Source organism: Dermacentor variabilis, chromosome 8 (genome assembly GCF_050947875.1).
Source record: "Dermacentor variabilis isolate Ectoservices chromosome 8, ASM5094787v1, whole genome shotgun sequence".
Taxonomy (NCBI): Eukaryota; Metazoa; Arthropoda; class Arachnida; order Ixodida; family Ixodidae; genus Dermacentor; species Dermacentor variabilis.
In genome coordinates this window covers 69,125,418-69,143,719 of record NC_134575.1, presented here as the reverse complement: position 1 = coordinate 69,143,719, position 18,302 = coordinate 69,125,418, and the positions used below count along the sequence as shown (strand labels likewise).

Genomic DNA, 18,302 nt, shown 5'->3' with positions numbered 1-18,302 from the left:
GATTACTCTGGTACATTCGACAACTCATGTTTAAAAGCCGACGAGATTGGCCCGCTGATAAGATTTCGACAATCGCCGACTGTGTTCACCGCTGTCGCCTTCCTTTGAGCGTAGCCTGTTTTTGTGGGCACAGGTTCGCCCAATAAACTTTAGTTTCGTCTTTCACAGTATTACTGATTTGTTCTTTACAGTCACTACCACGTGACATTTGGTGGAGGTGCTTTGCGTTCATGTACCGGACTCCCCTCCAAAGCCGTGGTCTAATCCCAAACGCGGAAGACAACACCAAGGTTGCCAAAGACCAGCGAGGTAGCCGCAGACTGCAAGGACTGCCTCGCGAGCGTGGACTTTTGCCTGAGACGATCAGGTTGATCGTCGCCAAGTCATCCCCAATGGCATCCCCGGCGTTAGAGACAGAGACAGTAGACCTATTTCAAAGACAATAAATGTACGCTGGCGCGTAAATCTGTCATAGGGCCAGAGAACCTACAACCAAAAAGCTACACATATTCTTAGAATTGTCTACAAAAGCGTAGGAATTGTTTGGCTCGACTGTTACTTCGTCTTTGCTTAGTTTGACTAACTTGGTTTTCCTAGCTGATGCGTGTATACGCATGGCCTTTCCTGTGGCAATATATGCCTAGGCTTTAGTAGACAACTGTCACAATTCCTGGCCGCATGTGACTCCTTTATGTCAGTTGTACCAATTGAGCCAGAACGCCGCCGGTAACGAGCGCGCTATAGCGTGCGAGGCATTGTATGAGGAGGGAGTGAGTGCATCGCCACGACGCCATCTAGCCATTGTTGTCGCTCTGATAAGCATGTGGTATGCGCACCTCCTTCTCCACGCAAGCTCTCGCCTGCATTGTCACTCCACTTCAGTAAGGCTGAAGGAGAACGCGCGAAGCGCGTCAGTACGCCTGCTTGCTCGTGAGGTGTTAACTGTAAGGACGCTAAACAACGTCCACTTGGACATTCGGCCACTTCAATATGTCTAGTTTTCCTACCCCCAAGTTTAAGTAGGTCAAACCCGAAATTTCTAGTTGGCTTACCCCGCACTTTAGTTGTGTCCAACGAAACTTCAAGTATGCGGACCGCGAAATGGAAGTTGACCGCCTTCTAAATTTATTTTGCCTCACATACAAACTTCAGTTAGCCCACCACCAAATATCAAGTTGGTCTAGCCCCAAATTTAACTTGGCTCACCCGAACATTTCAATCGAGTTGACCCAACCCCGAAATTTCAAGTCAGCCAACCCCCAAATTTAAGTTTTCCCACTCCCAAATGTATATATGGCCATCCTCAAACTTCAAGTTGGCTCAAGCACTCAAATTCTGTAACCCTCGCCGAAGAATTCTCCCCCCAAACATGTTCCTTCAATAACAAGTTCCACTTCAATAATGTTCTTGTCAGTTGTCACCGGAAATTTCAGTTGGCCCATCTACATATTTTAGGTTGGCCCGCCTCCAAATTTTAGTTTAGCCAGCCCACTAATTTAAGTTGGCAGACCTCACGCTTAAGGTTGGCCTACCCGGAAATTTCAAGTCACCCTACTTGTAAATAGACTTTGCCCATCCCCAATTTAGGTTAGCCAAACCCCAAATTTCAGTTCTTCCCCCCATACTATAAGTGTCGCTGCATTCTCTAACGAACCCTATGTGTCCCTATGAGTATTCTTTCGCTTTTACTTTTGCTTCATATTGTTCCTGATAGCTTAAAACTACGAATCAGCTACATTTGCACTACCATAAAGACGAAATGCCTGAACTTTGTAAATTATGCATTTTTGTGCACGTACAAGACATTGAAATTTTCGCGTGACAGGGCTGCGCAGCTCGCCGCAGAATGTTCAAGTATTAAAAGGCTTACGCAGTTCAAACGAGGGCATGACGTACACGAGCTCTATATGAATGAAATCCGCTTGACAACAACTTCGTCTAAACTATTATACCGACGCAGCACTGAATCGACACCCTCACATGTAAACATAGTTCATATTTACGCGGTTATGGCTTCTTACACCAGAACCACTCTGTTAACCCTGTCAAAGCATGATAAATAACCCCAGCTTAAAAATATTGCATACGTTTCTGCAAATACAAAATTCATTTGAAACGTGTTACCCCTAGTCTTCGTAAACATTCGTAAACGGGTCTACAGACTGTGATCTCTGCAATGTGAATGATGGTATTACTCATGCGCTATGTGACTGCCCTCACAGCCGCAAATGCTGAGTAATGATCTTACGCGCCTGTACAGGCCACTGTGGCTGGCGGAAGGTATTCTAGGCTCTTGGGAAGATGGTAAATCTAGTTTTCAGGCCATCAAGACTTTGGCATTCAAAAAGTACAGGTCTGAACTGCCGGCTTTGTGTAGACCTCATTTCTTCTGTTTTTACAATCCCCCTCCTGTCGTTAGCGTTACTCATCATCTTATTCTTTTTTTTTTTCTCGCTCTCGCTCCCTCTTAATCCTCCCCCCGCACAGAGTGGCTGCAATGTACCTCAGTCGGATTTCTCGGTGTTTCATATCACGAAACTCTTGCCTATCTCTGATCACTACCTCAAAGAGCCCTTGTCTTCTACTGAATATCATAACTATTCGACATAATCACCGCAAATTCAGTTGAACATTGCTTGTGCGTGAGCATATTACCCCACAAATAATATTGCTGTAGGTCTAACCATGGTATCAATAAACTTTTGATCCCACTTGGACAAAAAATCCATTACCCACATAACGAGTAAGGCAGCCTTAATGAACAACATGATACTTTACTTAGATATGAAATGCTGTCTCGCCCTTGTGCGACTGTGTGCTTACCTTGATTTTGATTGAATGTACTTGCAGAAAAAGCCGTATGTTCTCTCTGGACGAACCTCAATTATTATAAAGCAAAAGAAAGTCAACTGCCTCAGTCTACACTTTTATACTGGCAGTCAAACTGCAACAATACGAATTTAGTTCCATATTCTAACGATTGCTTCGCTTGATATGATGAACAAGAATAAAGTTCTTTGTTTGAAATATGCGGTGCTGTGGTTGTGCAATCTTTTGCCACATAATATAATATGCCAAAATATACAACTCTTTTGCAGCTGTGTTATACATGAACAAACAAACATTGTGCGCTTGACCAGTTACCATGCATGAACAAAGAACTTTGTTTTGTGCTCTTTTACCATATGCATCAGTTAGACGGGCATTTGCGATGCCGGTAAATACTGTTAAACCATTTTAGCTGCAATTTTTTTATTAATTCCTGCTGCATTCCATGAAATCGTCTAACCCTCGAAAGCGAGGTGCTGACAAAGTATAGACAAACAGAATGCAGTCTGACTGCATGTATTCCGTATGAAGCAAATATAACAATATACCAAGAAGCTAACTTTTATGAACATGCCAGAAACATTGGCGGCAAGCACAGCATCTACATTAGTCCTCGACACATTAGGAACCACCTCTTCAAGAAAACCAGTCACAGGCCGGGGATGTACTCGGAATAAGCAAGGCACTACACTCTGTGAGGCAGCATTTCTGCGTTTGGACGAAGTATATAGATACTAGGTGACGAAGCTTGGTTCGAAAGTCAGGCACACAAGATTGGGAATATTGTTTCCTAGGCAGCGCTATTTGAATTTGCAAAAGATGTGCACAAATATCGTAAGTTCCGCATTTTAACTTTTAGCTTAATGTTCCAGTGCTTGCAATGCTCTTCTCCCGCAAGTATTGACAAGCTGGCGCATCTCACATCTTGTCGCAGTCACGTGCCACGCACTGTTGCTTAACTTTTTTTTGCAGGGGAAGAAGACCACGAGTGATAGGCTCGCTTCCCAACGCCTGTCTGCAATTTTAAGTCTTTTTTTAGCAAGAGTAGAGTTCATTTTTCTCTTTGTGCCTGTCTATCACCGAACGCCGGTCTGGGGGTCACCGTCCTGCGAGAGAAGCACAGCAAGCGGCTCCCGAAGCGCACCGGCCCGAAGCAGCGCGGCGAGCCTCCGCCGTCGGCCGCCCTTCGTGATGCTCTGATGGCATCCGTCGCAAGCAATCAGCAACCAGGTCAGCATGTTCCTTCTGTAGACCACAGAGAATATGAGCAAGCAAAGAAAAGGCTACGCGAAGATGAGATTGACACAAGGGAATCTACAGGAGACAACGAAGAGATGGACCAGACAGCTTTCACTGTTGTCTCTTGCAAAGAGAAAAGATTCGCGGGTGTTCCTGTTATATTCAAGCCAACTCAGCCTGACAGCAGCTTATGGAAAGTAAACCCAAATCTCCTGGCTTCTTCGGTCGTGACTACAGCCCAGGAAAAGATACTCAGCCACCATCTCAAGAAGGATGGTAGCCTCATGGTGACCGTGTCTGCACTTCCTTCAGCCAATCGCCTCCTCACAGTCACAGATCTATCGGGTATTCCTGTATTAGTCTCTGTATTAGACTATTATTAGTCTATGGGCCAAAAATGAAGTGCAGCACCAAAAAAATTGCTGCCACGAGAAAACGTTCTAGAGTGGCAACACTCATTCGTTCCAAAACTTGCAGTAATGAAGACGCAAAAATATATATAGGCTGCAAATAAAGGACACACTTATCAATTTATATATTTAAAGACACAAATAACAGAAGTACACACAATATGATGTTCCATCCGTGCGTTTTCTGAAGTCCAACTTCATTATCGAGGCCGCAATGGCGTATTGACCTTCTCCAGGCATCCTCATCTCAATGGTAAGCTCAACCTACATAGCGGTAGGTTTGGTTTGAAGGTAACAGCGCGCTCAAAATAAATTGAGACTAAGCGTGGACATGCGCAACGGTACTGTAGCTTCAAACCGTTACGTTATTAAGCTCCTTTCTATGGGGACTGATGGGAATGGCCAAGAGCTTTGTACCTGGTTTTGTTGCAGTGAAGAATAAATTGGAACGGTTATCGGCTGAACAGAATTCGTGCGCATCAAAAATGATTCTAGAGTAATGGGGCGCACTATTGCTACTATTCTCGAGGAGAACATTCGTACGCGCCCACCCACGAACTAATTATGACCATCCGAGCCACACTTAGTCAACCAGTGCACTCCAAAAAATACTGCATGTCCGGAGCCGTAAAGCGGGCCACATAAAGGCACAAAAAACTCAAGGCATATGGTCACGTAGAATTCAAATGGCCAGTGAAATATTTTTCTTCATCCTAAAGCACTTCAGCTAGTAACATGGCCGAGCCAAAAGTCCGCTAAATTACGAGCACACACGGATATATGAAACACTGCAAAGGAGCTGTGAACCAGCCAGGAAGTTTCAGTATGCTGAGTGCACCATGACACAGCTGCCGTACCGAACGCGCCAAGTGCGCGTCGTCTGTTAATGAACCCCTCTCCCATCAATGCCACGTCACTAGCACGAAGTATGAATGCGTGACGCACCACTAGTGCATAATGAACGGAGCATGTACTACTAGGCCTGAGAAAACATCCTTAACTAAAGACAAGTCATTGCTATAGCGCACATATCTTAATGGCGCAGCGCTCATATGCGCGATATGGTGGCTTTATAAAGCCCATGAAATCAAGGCGACGCATATGTGTAGCTTCCTGTACGTTGCAGTAGGAACTGGTACGTGTGAAGGACATGCTGTACAATAATATTTCGGCGTGGTATTGGTATGCCGTGTGCAAACTGTAACTATGTTTACCTGCACAAAAAATGCATTTTCGAAAACTGCATGAAGCAGCATGTGTATGATGTGAAACTTAAATACGTCGCTTGTGGTGTACTTGCGAAGGACGTGAATGCCTCTAACCAAGATACTGGCCTTTTTGAATAAGGCTTTCGCTATCGCCAAGAATCTGGATTTGGCGTCAGTATGCCGAGTGCGTCCTATCAGACTGCACAAAAGGTTCAATCGCTGCGACGGCATTATTCGGTCTGCATACGCAAGATGTCTAAGTCAAATTTAAAATACTTAATGTCTGCAAACGAAAGAGTGGGAGCACTTATCGCTCATATGCTATCAAATCTCTTTGTATAGCTAGGAATACTGCAGAGCCGAAATTCCATTATATTCATTACTGCCCTTCACTGCAGTGCTTGCGCAATGAAGTGCACAAATTTGAACCTGCATAGAAGACAGCCTTGCGGCCAGTAGAGCAGCTACATGGCCATGTGCATGAACAGAAAACAGCCAAAAAAATTTCGGCGTCCTCACCACAGTTTTTAGCATCTGACGTGATGGCATTTACGATAGTTGCGTTCTATTTCAATGGCATGCTCTTTCGTTTTCGCTTTCACTTGGATTGTCTCTATCTTCGCAAAATGGCGACACAGTTGAATAGGTTGCACGCTGTGACGCCAAAAACGTTGTCGCGTTCGAGTTGCAGGTGCCACACAGGGGGGCGATGTCTGTGAGAGTGCACCGGTAGAATCTCTGAGGCCACGCCTAAGTGCATGGTGTCGCGGTGTCGCGGTGTCGCGGTGTCGCAGCGAGAGAAATTATGATGGCGAGAACGAGGCTATATTTACTAGCAGCTACGGATAGTATTTAGTTTACTTAAAAATGTCCTTAGAGGCCTCGTATGAGGCATTGGGTAAGGGGGCCTTTAAAGTAGGAATAAAAGAGTATATAGGGCACATAATAAAACATAAGAGAGATACATTAAATATAGACAGTGAAAAAATGAATACAGATCTTATACAAGCAATAAATCATTGTACAAAAATAACAGGGTCCGCAATGTACATATTCGAAAAAGACAAACAATACAGTTCCTTCAATAAACAATGAAAAGAATTGTAGGCCCTCCAGTACAAAAACTAAACAATACTAAAAAAATACAAGAATAATAAGCGAAATGATGAGCTCCTAAACAAGAGAGTAGATAACTGGAAAAAGAAGAAGAAGCATCATGTACTTTATTGAAATTAGGCGGTGGAATATGAACCAATGAGCTGGCGGCCAATGAGCTGGCGGAATTTATCGGATTAGGTTCGGAGACGATGATATCAGGAAGCGCGTTCCACAATCGAATCGCACGAGGAAGAGCCGACCAGTTGAATGCATGAGTGTTCCCGTAGATGCGTGTGAAGCTGAGGTGATTATACAATCTGCGAGATGTGAAAGGTGCGACTTGAAGCCGTAAAGACGATTTCATATCCGCATGAACGTACTTGTGAAATAATGACATGAGCGCAACATCACGTCGAGTACTTAGTGGCTGAAGTGAAATATCAAGAGTCATTTAGGAGATGCTTGAATCGTAGGGCAGGGCTAAACTACAGTTCTACGTTACACAAATATTGACTAGGAAATATTGTACCTTCCTCTTAAAACCCTGTTTAATCTGTTGGTGAAACAGTTTAGAGACAGCTACAAAACGTTTTGCAAACTTTCTTACAGCGTTTCAAAAACAGATAAAAGATGTTTTGCAAGGCATCTCATAGCCCTTTCTAAAACGACTATATAAGGTCCCGCAAAAGTCTTATAGGCGTTTTTAAAAAGCTACAAGTGGTCTTGCAAAACGTCTGAAATTTCTTATTCGGTATTACATTAGACGGCCTTCACGACAGTTACAAGATGTTTAAGACATCCGACGAAGTTTTCGTAAGACGTTTCACAAAGTCCTGAATATCTTGCCAACTCGACATAGAGATGTGCCAGTGAGTGTTTATATTGATGTTCAAGGCGCCCTGGTGATCTTGCCAAGGCGTCTTGTAGATGGCTAATGGATCAATATGTGTTCAGTGAGTTAGATGGGGTGTTTTCGCAGTTTCCGTGACGTCGCCCGACATACTAGGGCAGTGGGAGATGACTCGAGATTTTTTGACATATCACCGAGGGTTGGTTGCAGAATTGGAATAACAAGGTATTGCAATAGCTTAACGTTATAGCGCCCGAAAGTTATTTTTTTCAATTTGATCATATACAATGTCTTACTGTCGGTGGCGACTATGTGGAAAAATAGGGCAACGTGCATAGTTCATGATGTCATTGCCTATTTTGCGGCAATGAAGTTTCCGTGTGAAAATAAATGACGAAACTTACTTTCAGAATGTCCCTGGTCACCAGGAGAGACAAAATGACATTTCCTTTCGTCTTACACAAAAAGAAAGGAAAAACATGACACTGTTTTAAAATTGTGACGATAACAAATATTTCAATCAGTTTAGAAAATCTGGTTAAATATGTACTACTGGTAATGGAGGCGCTCAGCTTATTACCTTCTCTGATCGCCAAGGAAAGAACGATAACTTGAGGGAATGCTTGTAGAATTTGTAAGAGGCACGGGGCATGTCAGTATTTCTGGCGGTTAGTCCTTGCTACGGATTGACTGATATAACTGGAATTTTCTATATGTAGGTGGTTGCGTAATAGCTGGTACATTACCTCTAAATGTGCAGATATCGCCCGGTTTTTAATTGTTAGTAATCCAGCCTTCTTAAGCAGTACTTCACGCGAGTACGTTCCGATAAACTTGTCTAAAATGTTCCTAAGGGCATTTTAGATCTCCCTCAAGCTTGTTGGTTAGTATTTTGTACAGGAATAAAGCAATGTTTGCGTATCCTAGAGAGCGTCTGGTAAGTGGAATGTAGGCCAGTTATTTTCTGTCTGGTGTTGCTATGTGTAATTGTGTCTTTAGAAAAAGCTCTCTTTGTAGTGCAGCTGACGTGATGTATTGATTGTAAGTAACCTGTCTTATGTCCTCTGGTAGTATGACACCTAGGTATTTTTGCTCTTTAACTTTAGACAGGGTAGTTGAATTAGTGGTGTCATTAAAGTTATCCTAGATCTGGATGAAAGGCCGGACTTTTTTTCGTTGATGCACATTCTCCAGTCCCTACACTACCCTGGAACTAGCTCTACAATCTTAAAGGTACTCTCAAATGACTCTTTTAGAGGCGTATCTCCTCGTCGCACATACGATGACCTTTTCGGTGGTAACACGTGCACTCTTGGAAATACAGTACCGGTGACTTTCTCCCTTAAGAACTAATGAGGTTCATGTATCACTCCCAAAGTAGGAGTTGATGCGACTACCTCAGTGGTCCATGCAAGTACCCCTTGGTAGTCAGCGAAACCCCTTTGGAATGGCGACAATCACCCTTCCCAGCGTAGTCATCTGAAGACTGACAATTGTGGCATACATAACTGCCATCGCAAGAGTTGGTGAAAAAACCTCCTGGAACTTAACCAGACCCTTTGCAGCAAATGCTGTTACCTCCGCCAGGGTAGTCAATAACCTATCTCTATGCTAAGATGGAAGCTCACAACATAAAAGAATTCACTATACGTCTGCAACAAATGCCTAGTTATTCAGCCACCATTTTATGTTATGTGAAACTGCAGTACAATAAGCAAACAAAAAACACTGAACACAAAGGACTACAGTGAGTGAAACACAAAAAAAATTCACTACTATCATTGTATTAACAGCTAATATATCAATGCACTATACCTGGCAAAAACAGAAGACAGCACTCTGATTTGCTAAACTGGAATCAATGGCCAACTTTGAAAAACACTATGCTTCAGTTTACAAGGCGTACTAAACAGCTGAAATATGTCCAAGCTTATCAGGTGATGTAGCATTTGGGGCATTTGAGCGAGGATTTAATCCTTTGCTACGGCAAAGGGCTCGTTTATTTCAATATGACATGGAGGCATACGTGGACAGAGGAGTTAAATTTCAATATTGATAATAAACGACAAATTTACAATCTCGCCAAATCAAAGCAATCATACAGCATCGGTGCTAATGGAAGAAAAGTAATATGCCTAAAGACCAGATAAATGCAAAACGGCATTATAAATAGCGCCAGTTCAATATCCCCGTGGTGCCTGCATAGTAAGCACGTCGCATAATGTTTCAAAAGTGCAACTTCTTGGTCATCTTTTCACGCAATTTCCCAATAAAGACTGTTGCCTCACTTTCTAAATGTTTCCATTAGCACTGCTTTCATGTTTGCGTCAGATTCTGCCTGCTCCAGCTAAGATCTGAAAGAACAGCACAACAGTTAATAATTTGTAAAAGTTTTATTCAATAAATATATGCACACATCACAGTAACCTTTAGCAAGAGCCCATATAGTGATCACAAGGAACACTTAATAATTCTTATAAGCAGAGCATCCAGCTCACATCAGGGAGAGAAGAGCCTGAGAATAGCTATAATGCATCCGTTGATGTTCTCTTGGAATGAACCATAAATGGCCTTGCTATCAGGGTATATCGCAAGGCGACACATGTGGATACACAATAGGCAGAACACAAGTATATAAGTTTATTTTGCAGGTTCAACGGGAGGGTTCCTGGCAAAAAGCTGCCTGCGCAGCTTGACTGTGTCCCGAAAACCCCTACAAGCGGTAGCACACGAGTGGTACAGGAAATCTTCAACAGACACACATAGAATAATCGCATTCAGTAAAGAGACACATTCACCATTTACGCATACAGAGCTTAATAATCATTGCACAAAATTTTAACAACAAAATCGAAAATCCAAACGCTGAAATGGTCATAAATATGTGCAGAAATAATAATAGTAATAAAAGCAAACATGCAGCATCTACTAGCAAAGACAAAAATTACATTTCAACAATATATTTCCGCAGCTTAGCTTTGGTATATCCTATTGTATGTTTACACGTGTTTAGAATATGGGGCAGGTTATAAAACAAGACTTGTCATTTATAATTAGCCCGAAAACATGGTATATTCCATGTATTAATAGGTCTTGCGTGTATGTTAGCATGACTCATGTCCAAGGATGCCAGAGTAGAATAAAAAGTAGCAGTGGACGACGTCAAAAAATAATTTTTTGTAACAACTTCAAACCGCCAAAAACAACCGTCAAATGATTGACGAAGATAATGTCATCTGCTTCAAAAGCCTACTTAGAGGTAGTTGTAATATGAACATTACCGATGATTCGAACAATTTTCTTTTGTAGGGCGAGAACCTTATTGATGTTTGTTTTGGTCATTGTGGCCTATACTAAACTGCAGTAGTTAAAGTGAAAATGTACATGGGTTCACGTTGCTGTAAGTAAATTGAGAGAACTGCTGTCTCCCAATAATGTGGCCAACTGCAGTGAACTTATAGCGTAATGCCCTCCAATGTATCATTTTCACATGAAATGTGCAGAATGTTTTGTATTATACATGAATGAAATGCAAGCTGTGATTCTATGGGGGAATGGCACTGAGCTAATGCCTACTAAACAATCTGCATAAGTGTGAACGACAGCATCATTAACAGGAATACCCTGCTGCTTCGCAAGGAGTCACGCCAACTCACTAACATCAAAAGCCGGTTGCGAGCATCACAGAGGTAAGAAAAAGTTCCAAATAAGGACCAGGATTATGTAGTATTGTTTATTGATCAAATAATGCCCACTATGTTCTGTCGAGTTAACAACGCCACACAAAACAGCCAATTATAATGGCCGCTGGCAACTCAGTGCTGCAACATCAAACGTCTAGCGACTGCTTCACTACACGTGATCCTTACTTAATGCTCTACTGGCACTTTCCTTTTGGAGCAAGTAGTTAAAGTACTAAAGTACTGCAATTTCACCGTAGTGGGATCAAAACCACATAATAGAAGGGGCACCACAGGTACAGCGTAGATGAAGTGTATTTTGCAGTACTGTATAAGTGCTGAAGCTTCCTTCCTGGTACTGCTGAGTGATTTTCATACTTCCTAGTTCCTGTTTCCTTGTCTCACAGAGATTGTCGAATGATCAATACATTGCGACAAGAGTCGCTATAGTTATACATTCACGTTCATTGGAACCACTATGTTTGTTTAACAAATAATGAACGCACATATAAATACAAAACAAATTATTTTATACCTAAATGATGTGCAAACGACATCGAGAATAAGCTGAATCAACGAAAAGAAAGAATAATTTTTAGGAACTCCTTGAGTAATATAGGGGAATAAAACTGGAAGTGCGCTTCTCCCCAAGCCACATATGGCCGCGTTTGGAATTTGTACAGAGAGCTCTTTGCATATGTACTATGGGTGTACATTTCTTCGCATTGTGTGGCTGAGGGCACTACAGCGGGAGATCTCGCACTGGTCTGTCTCATCTGACCGTGCTTTCAAAAGAAAGCGAGTCCCATGTCTTTTTCCCCTCCTGTGTTCCTGCTCTAAACCTACAAATGGCAGTTGCTGCCAGTCATTCAGTATTGGCTCAAGACATTCAACAAGAAACTTCTTACTCAATGCCAAAATCAGCAAGAAAAATACATATTGTTGATGTGCTGTATGCAGAACTCATGAATAATGGGTTAAAACACCTCAAGTGTCAAAGTAGCGTAGCCACCCATCTTTCACTACATCTTAGCATGTATCTCAATATACCTTACAGTACGAATGCTGTATTACTAGTGCTGTATTACTAATGCATCCACCACTACATCTTGAACTGATGTTTCACACTAGGTTCAAGGTGGCGATGCGATATGATGTTTTGCTCCTTTGATCACCCACAAGATATCTGATGATAGCATTGCAGATATAGTTGCTATAGCCTAATTGCATGTTTGCATTGTTAAAAAAATGTAAATGAAAAGAACAAGTACATCAAGAGAAGGAACTAAATTTTTCGACTAAACCCCATGACAAAGAAAGGAGAGCCACTTTATTTATTGAAACATGCATACAAACCTGCAGCTGATCACATGTCATCGAAATCCAGATTTTGAGCATGTGTGAAAACTTTCGCTTGCCTTTCTCGTTTTCACTTCTTCTTTTTCAGCATCGACTTAAGGCATCCTGTTGGCATTTGCTTTCGCATGTTTTTGTACTTGTTTCTTAGGCACATACACCAGGAGAACTGGAATGAAATGAAAGCAACTGACTTTACACACCTAAACAACAGCTCAATGACTTCCAGTTTTCAGGTTGTGAAAGAAACTGCTAACACAGTACACAGTTAAGCACGGAGTTGCCCTAACCTTAGCTTGCTTGTTGCACTGTTTCCTTTATGTTCCAAAATGTACGCATTAAGCTATTTTAGCAGATCTTTCAACACAATAGCTGAGAATTTCTTTAAGTATAGGTGTTGGTCAAAACTTTATTGCACGAAAACGGGTACAGGTACAAAAATATATTATTTCACCAAATATATAGTTAGCTTTGCATGCAAATAATTTTACAAGAGATGGCCGTATTGCATACCAGATGCAGAGGTGCTGTTGGCATTTTGAATTTCAATTAAGCTGCAAAGCTTCAGAACCCCCACATATCTGCTGACTCACAAGCAGACAGACCTGAACAGCTGTAAGAAAGGATGGTCGTAAACTTTACAAAGTACTAAGAAACGCTTTGATAGCGTGCTTACCGTAAGAAAAATATGGAATTTTACGCGCGAAAACCACGATCTGATTAAGAGGCATCACATCTGATTAAGAGGCCGGAAATTCGGATTACCTGGGGTTCTTTACCCTACACCTAAATTTAATTGCGCAGCTGTTTTTGCATTATGCCCGCATCGAAATGCGGCTGCCTTGGCCAGGATATGGTTAAGTTCTAAAAGTGCAAAACAAATCAAAATAAAGGAAGCTTTTGAGAAAATGACCAGGGTCCGACGTGTCCCTCAGTGCTGGGTACTGGTTTACGAGGCTTCTAGCCGCAACACTGCACAATTTATTTGGACACCTGATGTTTAGAAAAGCATGCATCAACCTTCCACATGAATCAATACACAAAAGCCAATATGCAACAGCACTGTAGCTCAACCATTTCCATGAAATAACATCAAACAGTTGAACACTGATTCATCACATGGGAGAACTGAAGTAAACTGCACAATGAAAGCATTATGTGCGGGACGAGACCGAGGTTAAAAAATGGATCGGATGGATTTGACACAGAAAAGGGGTAACATTTCATCCTTTTGTCCTGCAATAGCCAAAATAAACCAATAATCATGACTAGAGCTCCCAAATTCTTAAAATACTTTCACCAAACAAGACGTTATAACAGGTTTTAATTAATATTCTAAATTAACTTATTACTAAAACATGAACACAAGAGAAAATTAGCCATCAATACAAACTTGAAGAAGCATCTTCTATAAGAATTTAGCAGGCAAGCTTATTAGACTAGTTGTTGATCCATTATCGTGAGTGCACAGCTCAAAGGTTAAACGAAGACATAGACACAAGCAATGGCCACCAATGGAGGTTTTATTGCCGAATTCACGCAATAGTGATATAGATATCTGACAAATAATAACTACTAAAAAGGTGAACAAAGTGGACCATCAAGCGACACATGAAGAAATGTAGAGTTGTATAAAAATGCTGGCCCTAGGTTTGACTTTACAGAAAGGTTATCTTTCTTTCTGATAAGCCAATGGATAGCTTGATGAAGCATGCACTCTGTTCTCAATCCAATTGAGCTACCTTAAGTACGATATGGGTATGACCATCCCTGCGGTTGTGAATAACTGACATTCTTTCATAACAAGCCGTGCCGCCATGCATTCTAGTGTGATGTGCCAAAAAACATTGTATACGCTTGCGCACATTATATGCATGTTCGCACAACCTATCATGAAGGCATCTGGCAGTCTGTCCCAAGTGACAAGCGCCGCATGAAAGAGAAATTTCATACACTACCTTTTATGTGACGTCAACGTGCCAAATCTTACGCTTGACCTGACAGATGCCTTTCTGATTGCCCTATCAGAAGAGCTAAAGTTTTTCTGGAAGTCACGTGAACGTACCCCATTTGTGATGTAATATGCATTTTTTGTATCTTGATTTCCTGCGTTGTGTATTTTTTGCCCACTCATCTGCGTTTCTTGTTTCTATCTGCAGAAGTTATTGTTTTTGAGCTAGCTATTTTACTCGCTTGTGTAGATATCTAAGTTGACAGTCGGCACTTATGCACTCGTTTACCTTTGTGCTGCACACAACCTATAAGAACTGCAACCAGCAGCTAAAGAAGCTCTATTCAACGCACCATTCTAGCACCCTCGCCCACTCATTAACTTAAAACTCATGGCAAGGAAACTAAGGAGGATATTCCTCCATTAAATCATGACATGAATTAGGACTGAGTGTTAACCTTTCTGTAGCTTTCGCGACTGTTTTGTGAAGAAAGCGGAATGGAAGTAGAACAAATGCTGCTGGTGGTAACCGCACCTACAAATTTGACATGACACACGGAGCGCTATACCAATTCATCTAGCCATGACTGTCTTTCCCTCCAATTCACTTCGTATTTCTATACATTCGTTAAATGTAGCGTTGGGAGTGTTAGGGTTCGTGCTGTAAACCGGAATAAAAAATGGGCTCAGGGCTGCGATGTCTACATTGCCATTGAATATTTAAATTTCAAGATCAGAAAATGAGTTAACTGTAATTCAGGACCAGTTAACAATGTATCAGTGATGAAAACATTTTCTACCAACAATGCTATATACAGTGCTAAACGCTTAAAAGGCACTAGATAATTTGAACATTGCGCACCGCCCCAAAGCAAGGCTTTAGGAAAACAATTTTATCCCCTCGATTATCGAGAACTTTCAAGGGGAACGACCCAGCAACTAAGTTATAATAATGAATTAGATAACAAAAAGTTGTTTTGATTATTGACACCGCCCAATTGCCTTAGTGACGTAACCACATGAGAATGGAGAATGGAGAAACGCATGAGAATACCGTTTCTAATTTACATTATGCTTAACATTTATATTGCAATACAAGGTTGGGAAAAATTCGTGACTGAACATAATTGAGACATTTACTGTGCAATGAATTCTCATTAGGTACATTCGATCCCAACTTTATTTACATCTCGCATAGGTCGGCAAACTGATGCATCAGTCGACTCACCCAGACTGATCTTGAAAGTGAGTCTCAGCGAGTCCAACTGAGTCCAATTTCGGTCAGTCTCAGCCCGAATGAACCCGGCTGAGTAGAATTTTGGTGGTTGTCAGTGAGTTCTCATTATTTTGCTGACCTATGCGTCCAGGTGATTGTTGTGACTTAGATTGTCTGACGTGACAAATTGCAGCTAATCCATTCAATTGTATTTCGAAGATTGTCAGGCACATCTCCTGCTGTGACATTTCAGAAGGGGACAGCAATGTCAATGGGCATGGGAAGCAGTGTGTACGTTGACAATTCCTTGTACTGTCCTTTTACATGTGTTCAACCGCACTGCCTGACAGCCTTAAAAAGAGAAACATTTATTGAAATCAACAACAAAATCGAGAGCTAGAAAAACGAAAGATATGGCAGCACTGACTATTACTCCACATGCTCAAATTTAGCAACTATAGTTAGTGTCGAACTAACAATACAGGAACGGCTCTTCATAAATATGGGCACATTTGCCACGACAAATAGAGCCCATCGCTGTTCAGGGGTTATGATGTACAAACAACAACAATCAATGACTGAGACAACCGACTCATTACAGCATGAATGAGTTGTTAAGCCAAATTTGGAGAGGAATGTTACTGCCCCCTACACAAATACCTCCTTACCAGCACACCATGGCCCTTCTCCCCTTTTTCGCATTGCTAGCATGCATAAGGAAGGCTTCTCACTGGTCCCTTCACAAACATGGGTACCACGAGCAAAAAGCTCTCCCACCAAGGTGAAAAGAGCAACCATAGTGATGCACCTGCAAACATTCATTCTGAGGAAAACTTGTTGCTAGGCACATTGTCTGCAGAGGTATTGCTTTGTAAAGGACGAAAACTGAGCCATAACGTGACAAGTCCAGGCTAGCATTAGCTATAGGGAACAGAAACAGAAAGCAAAATCAGGTCAGGTAAAGGCCAAGGATGACATGATAGAACGAAAATATGCTAGAACATTCTGGTTCTCGAATACACAAACTAGACTGCTTCTGTTTATCCAAACATTATTAACTCCCTATAGAATTTCTGGTGGCAAAATAACGAATATTCCAATGAATGTATTTTCCTGATAACTTTTTGGTGCCTTTGCTTATAATTTTTTTCAACCTGGCCATTATTTCAAACAGGAAGACAACTTTTCCCTCAGCATTACATAAATTTGAGCTACTGAGATAGATGCAAACGTCAAGGTCGGGTAAGACTTTGAAAGCTGATATGGAAGGATTCAGGAGTCCCGAACATTACGGTGCTTCTTAAGCTCTTCATATAGCATCAGATATATTTGGGCTCTCTAGACTGCACAAAATTTTTAAAAAATGTATTGCAGCATTTTGCATCAATACACCTCATTTGTCATATCTATTAGTAGCAGAGCATTCCAATATTTAACAAGGGCAGTCGTATGCTGCAAAGTGGAATTATGACTGTATAGATACATTAAAATATTAAGGGGAAAAACTTTTTATTTTTACATAGTGGAATTGCCCCTATGCCATGCATTTATGTGTTTATGAAATTCCCATGAGCTTATTGCCCAAAGCTAAGATGCAACCAAGGGCAGAAAAAACCTTAAGGACGAGAATGAGTGTCACTTGCTACTACTTTATCGAAAGAAAACAGGATAATATTTATAGGTGAAGGTGGCGATTTGCGCACATATGTTTGCACACAATACTCAAACAAATCTGCATTAATATTCAGTCATACAGTGCAGAAACTGTCGTTCAGTTCAGTTCAAGCAGCAGATGTATCGCTGAAATACACGTCAGGTTTCATGTTGATGAAACACGCCTCCATTTATTTCCATGCCAGAGGATATTTGCTTTTACCAAGAATTCGGATATGGAAAACATATTGCTCAAATCTGCTGGAATAGCAGTGCATAAGCAAGTGTGCATTAATTTTATGCTTGACAGCCAGCTTATGTTCCCTTGCCGAATCGTTGATGCAACGACAAGTCTGGCTGATACACACCTTGCCGCAATTAAGTGGATTTTGGTACACCATACTGACCGCGCAAATCAATCGCACATGACCTTGTATTATTTTTACCACAATGGGCAAGCTTCTTTGGGTTTGAGATGCGTGAGCACAGGCCAGTAAGCTTCCATGGAGCCAAGAAACATATAGGTAATTTGTACTTGTTTGGTACTTTCTTTAAATCGCGGGCCGCTTCATGCAGGTACGAAACAACATGCGGCCTTTTCTCCACTAGTGGCTTGGCAAGTGACATCCAAGCGTTCTTTTTGGCAGCTACGCTCAGCTCCTTCTATCATGCGTTTGCAGCAGTGCATTATTTAGTATTGGAGAGATCGTATCTCCCTGCATGACGCCTGTAAGCCCCGCTACGGGCGCCTGCAAAACAAACCCAAAACGACGGCGCGGGCCATCTGGGCGGGGGGAATGCGTCTCGACGAT

The 18,302-nt window shown here is 41.7% G+C and overlaps 2 protein-coding genes across 8 annotated transcripts in view; both read left to right on the top strand.

Moving 5' to 3' along the window:
- Nucleotides 1-3,029, top strand: part of LOC142591084 (japanin-like) — a 91,127-nt gene extending 88,098 nt beyond the window's left edge. For 3 of the 7 annotated variants that reach the window (XM_075703463.1, XM_075703459.1, XM_075703460.1), the window contains one exon: nt 2,851-3,029. In XM_075703463.1, coding sequence (XP_075559578.1) covers nt 2,851-2,993 — 143 coding nt within the window. In that variant the 3' untranslated portion in view covers nt 2,994-3,029. The other 4 variants (XM_075703466.1, XM_075703462.1, XM_075703461.1 and 1 more) reach the window with 3 other exon arrangements.
- Nucleotides 1-18,302, top strand: part of LOC142591086 (uncharacterized) — a 325,077-nt gene that overhangs the window by 169,698 nt on the left and 137,077 nt on the right. The window lies entirely within an intron of this gene.